Source organism: Tympanuchus pallidicinctus, unplaced genomic scaffold (assembly GCF_026119805.1).
Source record: "Tympanuchus pallidicinctus isolate F22 unplaced genomic scaffold, pur_lepc_1.0 scaffold16, whole genome shotgun sequence".
NCBI classification, from domain to species: Eukaryota; Metazoa; Chordata; class Aves; order Galliformes; family Phasianidae; genus Tympanuchus; species Tympanuchus pallidicinctus.
This window is the reverse complement of record NW_026294679.1, coordinates 15,687,335-15,695,938: the sequence shown is the minus strand read 5'-3', so window position 1 is coordinate 15,695,938 and position 8,604 is coordinate 15,687,335. Positions and strand designations below refer to the sequence as shown.

Sequence of the window (8,604 nt, the reverse complement as noted above, 5' to 3'; positions counted from 1 at the left end):
AACCAGCATGCAGAAGGAAGCTTTTGAATGCAAGATATCCTCCTTGTCACTTGTTTGATCTCATCCAGAAAATGTAACATCTGCATCTTTGCTCTTTAAGAAGGTACAGTGCTTCAGGAACTGTGTGGAAAGTTTCTTTTTCTCCCAGCTTCCAGGAGCACTGAACTGCTGCTCAGTTATTAAGATAGTCAAGATGAGTTAGCCAGCACTGATGTAATTCCTGTTTCCTGGAAGATACACTCCCAATGTCCAGATGATTGTGCAGAAACAAGTACAGAAATAGTAGGTTGCAGAGGAGGATAGCAAGCAGACATGACATGGTTCTTATGAAAAAAAAAAAAAATGTGTTCTCAGGTGACACAAATTACAGTGCTTGTTGTGTGAAAAGTCTCATCTGTCTAAATCTGTTGCTTCAGCGCACGGTAGCTGGTTGCAGATTGAATAGGCATTTGTTCTGCCTGCTCCTTATGGGGTTTCTGTAAATTCATTTCCAAGACTGGCATTCGAGTAACAAATACTCATCACTGTCCATTGTTTCATTGCCCAGGACTTTGTTTTGGCCACAGTGTAAAGTCTGCTCATTAGAAGCCAGCTTTACTGACTGCTGAATCTTCATGGGAGCCTGTGGCATATTTCACTGGGAGGCTGCTCCATGGGATGTTCAGATTTTAACTGAACATGGCATGTGATGTCCTAGTGAAATTTCACATCAGTGGTTCTGCTGACAAGCCTATTAACATTGATCTACCTGTACTAAAGCAAGGGGAAAGATACCTTTCTTTCCTAGCAGGATTGCACGTCTTCCTTGACTGGGACAATTGAAGCTGTCTTGTGTGCTCCACACAGTAAGTACTGATTGCTGAGAAAAGGGGATTTTAAATCAAGCTCAGTGATAAAAGCATAACTTTGTATCTTACTAGCCACTTAAGTACTGGCTTTCTGTTTCTGTATGTGTGTTTCTGCATAATGGAAGAAAATAAGAGACAGTATTTGTCTGACAGTGGCAGGAAGGTAGATCAAGAGCTGGCTGCTTTAGGCAGCTGAGACTTTTTTTTTAGTATCTATAAATTTTAGAGGCTAAGGTCTGAACTGAGGAAGAGAACTGTCTGGTGCATGCTTACTGTTCCATAATACACTCTAGCAAGTACAAAGAACCACGCTGTTTATTTAATCTGAGATAAGTCAGTACAAAATGTACAGAAAAAGCAGTACAAATTTACAAATATACATCATCTGTTTTTTACATTCTTCGATCATCGGACTCTGTAGTAGTCCAGCTTTAAGAAATCCACATTTCCAATACCGTCTCCTCTCACCTTCATCACGTTGCATCTGAATCCTGCAGTCCATATGGCTACATGATGGAGCTCTGTCCGTGAGCTCTTTATCAGCCACAATCACTTTAGCACGTTTAAACCCCATTACATAGCTATTCCTTTAAATCCACTTGGGGTCTCAGCAGACCTTCTTCCATTACTCCTTTTCTCTTCCACATATCACCACTCATGTAACACAGTTTTCTGAAAGTGAGAATTTTGCAGAGGCATGGCAGCAATTGCAAATATTAGCTACTGAGAACTGTGGGAAGGCTTGATGGAAGTTGCTAAGGTTGGTAATAGTGCCATCAAGATAAAATGGCTCATGTTGCTGATAAAGATTGCATTGCAATTTAAAACTATAAAAAAATTAATACTGAGAACCATTAAAAATTACCCTTGAAATAAATAGGAATAAATAAAGCTATTTTAAAACCAGTGGAAACTTAATTCTCAATCTGCCTGAATTGTCATTTTCAGTGAAGGCATTTCAAATAATTTAGTACAATAAATATCTTAAATAAATATAGTATGTTCAGGGCTATTTTCCTCGAGGATCATGCGAAGCATTTAAAAGCAGCAAAAAGAGAGCAGTCTGGCTTTTGTCTCTTCAAAACTTGTTTAGTTGGGTGCTTTTATAGGAGTTGTTCTTCAGATTGTTGAACAGCTCTTTGGTGCCATTCTGCCACTGAAGAACGAGGTCCATAGGGGTTTTTCCATCCTGATTAAGATGAAAAGAGAAAGCAAGATCTAATTTCAGCTGGTGAATTTATTCCTTTATTCTTCCCTAAATATTTGCGTAGTGCATCTGATGTGAGACTTCTTCTACGTGCACAGGATCAGGTACTCTCATTCCTGAGTTATTTTGCCCTCCTATCCCCTGTCTGTTCAGCCTCCTGATGAAATTTCTGTGTATGTGAGTGGGCCTATGCCGTGTTAGCAAACAGTGTGACTAGCAGAGCATGCCACTGTTTCTTTGGGTCCAATCTAAACTGATTTGAGAATTTGGATAAGAGTATGTGCATGCTTAATTAAATTATGGACAACATCTAAATTAAACAGGAGCAACTTTACTGCGCAAAGCCTGAGTGAGTACACTTTGTGCCTTTTGGGCTGCCTTCTTCCTCATTTTCATACCTGGGTGAGGGGAAACACTGGGAGTGGCTTTGCAGGTTGGGGCAAGGACTGATTTCTCCCTTACTTTCTCCAGGTGTAGTTGATTGCTAATCAGAAGCATTAATTGGTGCTGGCTAAGGTAGATCTCTTAAGCCATGGGGCTCCTGTTGTGATCTCAGTGTGACTGAAGCCCAGGAGCTGCGCAGACAGCAACTGTGTGCATGGGTCTTAATATAATATGTAAGTAAAATAGGGTGTGGTGGTCGTTTAAGTTGCAGCTGATAGATTGTGCTTTTAGTGTAGGTATTGCTTTTTTCATCTGTTCCTTGACCTCCTCCAAGTTGCCCTTTCCCTGTGTGAGCTGTTCTTTAGTTAACTGTACAGTGATTTAATTAAGTCTGTTCACAATAGTCTCTTCTAGCCTTAAAACCCACAAAGCTGCTCCGAAGGAAAACTTCTGAATTACTTACGCCATTCTTAATGGTAAGATCTGCCCCGTAGAGAATCAAAAGCCGGACCATTTTGTAGCGGTTCAGCCTGACAGCGTCATGCATTGGTGTGTCACCTTCCTACAGGGTGAGACATGGGTCAGCCTGCGCCACAGACCAGGCCGCACCGTGTCACCAGGGGTTTTCAAGGGGAAGTGGAACCATGAAGACAGGCAGCAGTCCAGTTCCGAGGGTAAGGATCTGGTGGAACTTACTCTGTCTCTGGCGTTGAGGTCTGCTTCGCAAGCAATGAGGTGCTCGGCACAGTCGTACTGCCCTGTTCTCACAGCTACGTGCAGTGGGGTGCTGCGTAGCTGAGCGGGGAGAAACAGGAGATTTAGACTGGATATAAGGAAAAAGATTTTTACAGTAAGCAGGGTAAGGCGTTGGCACAAGTTGCCCAGAGAAGTAGATGTCCCATCCCTGGAAGCATCTAAGGTCCAACTGGATTGGGCTCTGAGCAGCATGATGGAGCTGTAGGTGTCTCTGTTCATTGCAGGGAATTGGACTAGATGGCTTTTAGGGATCCTTTCCAACTCAAATAATTCTATGAAGGCCATCAATGACACTGAGCACAGTAAAATAGTACCACAGCAGCCACCAAAAATTATCTTCTTGGGGGGCTTGCAGTCTCTAAAAAGTGGCTGAGCCCCAGAGGAACATACCTTGTCTCTTGCGTTTCTGTTTATTCCTTTGTCCAGTAAGAATTTCACAATATCCAGGCTTCCTCCCCGGCATGCCCAGTGCAGGGCAGTAGATTCAAGCTATGGCAGAAAAAAAACCACAAGTAATTTAATTCAGCATAATGCACGAAAAGAAGAAATTTAGCTAATTTGATCAAACTTCTAAATGAATTCAAAATCATCTGTCATGCAATTTAACTTAAAGCAGTTTTCCATGATTGTTGAGCCATTTCAATTAACAGCCTCTGTAATCTAGCCCTCCATCTCTCCAACACCAATTCTCTGCTTGGAGGGCTGCCCCTTCCCTACAGGTCTTGCTCTGCTCACTATTCCTCTGATTTCTTACAGCACTGTGGGCATGGCTGGTTGAGTGAGGGGAACAAGGCTAGTTGATGCCATCTATTTAGCAAACAAAGAGCTGGAAGTGGAGGAGTGAAAAAACAGCTGCAGAACCCTCACGGTTAGTGTTCAGCAGAGAAGATGTCTCTCAGGAGCACAAAGATTTCCTGGTGGAAAATGTATACTTTGCACTGGGCCTTGTGGGGCCCTGCTACCTCCAGTAGCTGCTCACAGCCCGATGTGGTAGCCTGACCTCAGATGTCCTACCCTTCTTAGGGCTTTATGGTTTGTGGCAGCCTGTTGGTGAACATGGTCCTCCCATTCCTGCATTTTACTTCAAAACGTTTTGGCCCAGAAAGACAGACATCCCCTCCTGAAACCTCAGCAGTGTTATTCTGAGGATAAACTTGAAAGATAGGGTAAAGTCTGTCGCTTTTCTTGTGTTTGTTTTACCAGTTACAAAACATTGAGCAAATTTTAAAGTACGTGTTAATGAACATACCATATCTTTCAGTTCAAGCAGGGCTCCAGCTTCCACCAACTTCTTGACCACCTCTAGATGTCCTTCAGAGCATGCCCTGTGCAATGCAGTACGCTTGTACTGTCAATTAAAACAGTGCTAAGTCAGATATCAAATATGGCACAAAGAGGTCTCTTTAAATCTTTTATCTTTGCGTCTCTGGAATGATGGCAAATCCACGCATTATGCTGATTCATTTTCAAGAGCTAATGCTTTTGAGACCTGAAATCTGCTAAATTTTAATAGCATTCTAATAGCAGCGATCTGCCTATCCAGCATTTAAAAAGGTGTGAGGAATATCTGCAGTGTGGCATTAAAATGATGCCTCTTGATTCCTGCATTCAACACACGATGCTGTATTTTGCAAATGCAGCTTATGCATTATGGAGTACAAGGGCCAGCAGCATCACTTTTTTGTGTGTGTATTTCTGCAGACAAATTTCTTATCTGTTTATCTGTAGCATTAGAAGAGCATCCGTTACAGAAAATCAGGGTCTCCTGGTCACCAATATCTCTCTTTGAAATGTAAGGATTCTTTTGAAGTAACGTTACTTAGGAGGATCCCAGCAGCCCTTTATCAATGGAATACATAATACGTTAAAATTCCAGGGTTTGTTTACCCCAACCCACTTCCAGTGCTTTTCTCCTCAAAACTGTGCATACTATAAAACCTACTGGTGAAAGTTAATTTTGTTCTGTAATAAACTTTCTTGTGCAGCAGGCTGCAGAGTAAGAAAAAGAGCATACCTCATCACAGACATTGGGATCTCCTTTGTCTGACAAATATTTTTCAATGACTGGCAACTTATTCTCCAGTGCAGCTCTGAAGAACATGGCTATGTCCACTGGCCCTGTCTAATGGAGAAAAATATACAGGAGGTGAATACAAGTGGCACAAAAGCTAGTTGGTTCTTTCCCAAAGGAGCTTACAGCAGAACTTACAATAACTTCTGGTTCGGGTTCCTTTAAAAGGGGAGCTTTCACTTTCCTGCATTTCTTCTTCTTCTTCAGCTGAATAATTTTTTCAAGGTCCTCCAAGCTTTCGAGTTTTGATTTCTCCTGTAGTTTTTTCATCTTCAACTGAAACAAATGAGGAGAGGCAGCAGTTTGAGCTGGGACTGAACATACCTTCCCTCTAGAGTGGCAGGACAGTGGGTATTACCATTCAGTTGAATCCAGTTCAGACAGAGTTAACTTTGAAATAAGTTTTTGTTTTGATTTGATTTGATTTGTGTTGGGGCTATGGCTAATGGACCATTAGATTAAGTTGCAAAGTGTAAAAGGTACAGAATTTCTTACACAGTTTTTTCATGCATCATTGCACTTTTTCCTAAATGCTTTCTTCAGCCATATGTTGTGGGATATCATGAGATTTTCTGGCCTGTGCAAGGCCAGGAGTCAAAGCAGCCCTGCAGTCCCTTTTGGTCCAACAAGTTAAGACATCTGCAGCTTATGAGGACTGGGAGGCCCCTGTAGGTTTAACTGACTTCCACAAATCACTTTGCCTTCAACCACTTTCATGTGGTAGCCACTGATTTATCTTAATCCTTTTTTATATAATAAAAAAAAAACACGTGTACCCTTAAATGAAGTATGTGATTTATAGCAATTTTAGCATTTCAATCAGTAAGTGCTGCATTTTGATAAACTAGAAAGAATGTTGCCGGTGTCTTTGAAGGGACAATTCGATAAGTATTTAAGTCTTGTTCAAGCCTCCTTTGTTAAAGCATCCCTGCATGAAGTGAGTACAGGGCACTGCTAGCATCAATGACAAGTGTGTTGTCTTTGCTGAAGCATAAGATTTCAGGTATGACGCAGTGTCCTTGGCTTTGGAAGAGTGATTCAAAGTAAAGCACTATCTCATGACAAATTCTATCCTTTAAATGTATTTAAATAATATGTTTGTAAATAAGTTGGTGAGGTACTGACACATGGCATGTTTTTTTTCCAAATGAATTCTCGTTCATGGGATCCGCTTCAGAGCTACTGCCTTCATCAGTCAGCTGCAGGATTCGGCACATCTCTGCGTTTGGTGGGCATTAGACCAACTTCCTTTGGCAGTGACTTCCTGGGGGCTTGTTTATCTGGCCTAGCGTGCATGTATTTCTAACTTAGAAAGAGGCAGAACTTCATGGAGCTCTGAAGAAAGTGTGTAAAGATGATAAAAGCCCAAGTACAAAATCCAAGAGCCTACCTCTGCCTCATGCTTCTGCTTCCCGGGAGCCATATCTACTTGGGTTAGTAGGTGATCAGAGGCTGTTTTTAGGTCATCTTGCTTCTCTAATTTTACAGCAGCTTCATACTCTCCAGTTTTGAAGTCCTCTGGGAGGAAGCTGCCGGTATCTTTATCATCAGTTTTCTTCCCAGTCACCTGTAAAGATAATATGTTATGAGCATCAATTTGATGACCGCAGCAAGCACCCCCTGGGATGATGGATCAGTGTGTGGCAGACTGACTGCAGGCCTCATTCAGCCTGATGTGCAGTATATGTGTGGGTAGCTGGGGCAGGCTTGCTTGCAGGCAGGTCTTCCACTTTCCCAGAGCAACCCCCTGCTGGCATCCTCGGGGTTTGGGTCAGGTTCATGAGGCCACCTTGCTGTAACTCAGTGCTCAACTGGCACTGAGCTGCTGCTGTGCTGACAAAAGCTGTTGAGTTGTGAACAACATCCTTTTTCTTCAGAATTTTCTTACATTTCCTCTCGCCGTGTGTCAGACCTATCAGAAAGCTGTAAAAGGCTCTGCTGGAAGGAGCCAACCTGAGCAGGCACCAGCACCTCATGAGCAAGGGAAATGAGATGCCAGAGTGGGAGGACATGCTTTCCCCTTGGGACCTTACAGTCTAGCTGAAACTGTGCAGTTAAATCAGGATGCTGAGTAATTTCAAGGCTGATCTTATGCACTGCTGTCAGTACCGAAGTCCCCATTTATAGCACTTGGCAAATGAATGTGAGGTAGCTGCTGTGCTGAAGCTGTGTGATGCTGTGCTGCAGCACAGCTCTTCATAGCTTTTGGAAATATTTTGGATGCCTTATTAAGTATGCTCAAAGGGATAACTTGTTAAACTTAGAGGATGATGAACTTTATGTGGGTTAATCACAGAATCACACAGAATCACAGAATTGTAGGGGTTGGAAGGGACCTCCAGAGATCATCGAGTCCAACCCCAACTTTGATGAACTTAGGATGAACTCTGAAGTGGTTCAGTAAATGTATGCTTTCTTGACTAGATTTCTGTTCAATCACCCTTGTAAAGTCGTGTTTGTTATAAATTTTAATACTAGAGAAATTGTTAAGGCCTTGCCAAGAGTTTGGATGGTACTGGCTAGTCAGTGTATGTGAGTTTCATCTTAACTGTGCCATCTGGAGAAAAAAATATTCCTGTGTAATGCTCCAGTGCTTTACTGGATTGCTCCTCTTTCCCCAGTCTGTTGGTCATTGTTAGTCTGAACTCTGCAGTGGAAAGTTCTATTGCTTGAGATCTGGTTTAGATAGGGGCTTTCAAAACTTGTACCATGCACAGCAGTGAAAATAGGAATTGTTAGTAATGCCTGTTGTTGGCTTAAAAGTGGAAAGAGAATAATTTGGTTTCCCTGCATTGCTGTCTTTTCCCTAGTCTCGTACTGGATTAGGATTTTGAAGTTAGTAGCTCTACAAGTATATGTATGTCAGTCAAGATCAAGGGAAAATACACAGCTAAATTTTGGTCATTCTGTACTTCCTGGTGAGTTATGTTCTGATGCAAAATTCAAATGACTGTGTAGTTATACCAGTGGCAAGCCCCCTTCCCTAGCAGAAGTTAGTGGAACTATAGTAGGATAAGGAATTATAACAGATGCAGGTTTTGAGCACTGCTCTGTCACCTCAGTGATCCACAAAGGCTGGTACAATGACAGTCTAGAAAGGAAAGTAATTACGAGTAAATGAAAGAAGCTTGTACCTACCAGCTCTTCTACTTTCATCATCATCATGTTTGCCAGTGTTTGAAGGCTGTACTCCCCTGTGGATGAATCTCCCAATGCTCAGGCTGGCTCTGCTGGGACCACCACACTAGCTTTGCTTATATATCGTTGGGAAAGCTATGCTTGAATGAGATAATCTTCCAACCTTGGAATCCGAGTACGCCTGAAGACTTGCCAGCTGG

General features: G+C 42.3%; 1 protein-coding gene across 1 annotated transcript; it reads right to left on the bottom strand.

Annotated features, from left to right (window-relative positions):
• Window positions 1-1,145: 1,145 nt before the first annotated feature.
• Window positions 1,146-8,537, bottom strand: ANKRD1 (ankyrin repeat domain 1). Its single transcript, XM_052677368.1, has 9 exons — window positions 8,405-8,537; window positions 6,657-6,833; window positions 5,405-5,542; window positions 5,210-5,317; window positions 4,445-4,543; window positions 3,586-3,684; window positions 3,136-3,234; window positions 2,903-3,001; window positions 1,146-2,037 (listed from the first exon to the last, which is right to left on the bottom strand). Exons 1-9 carry the CDS (start codon window positions 8,429-8,431, stop codon window positions 1,927-1,929), a joined length of 957 nt encoding a protein of 318 aa, XP_052533328.1. The 5' UTR covers window positions 8,432-8,537; the 3' UTR covers window positions 1,146-1,926.
• Between the last annotated feature and the right edge of the window lie 67 nt (window positions 8,538-8,604).

Bases quoted from the DNA above. Each gene is read 5' to 3' on its own strand.
- ANKRD1 (XM_052677368.1), bottom strand. From the start codon at position 8,431: ATGATGATGATGAAAGTAGAAGAGCTG. The intron at 5,543-6,656 runs GTAGGCTCTTGG...CATTTGTTTCAG, and splicing joins AGCAGAAGCATGAGGCAGAG to TTGAAGATGAAAAAACTACA. The intron at 3,002-3,135 runs GTAAGTTCCACC...CTCACCCTGTAG, and splicing joins ACCTCAACGCCAGAGACAGA to GAAGGTGACACACCAATGCA.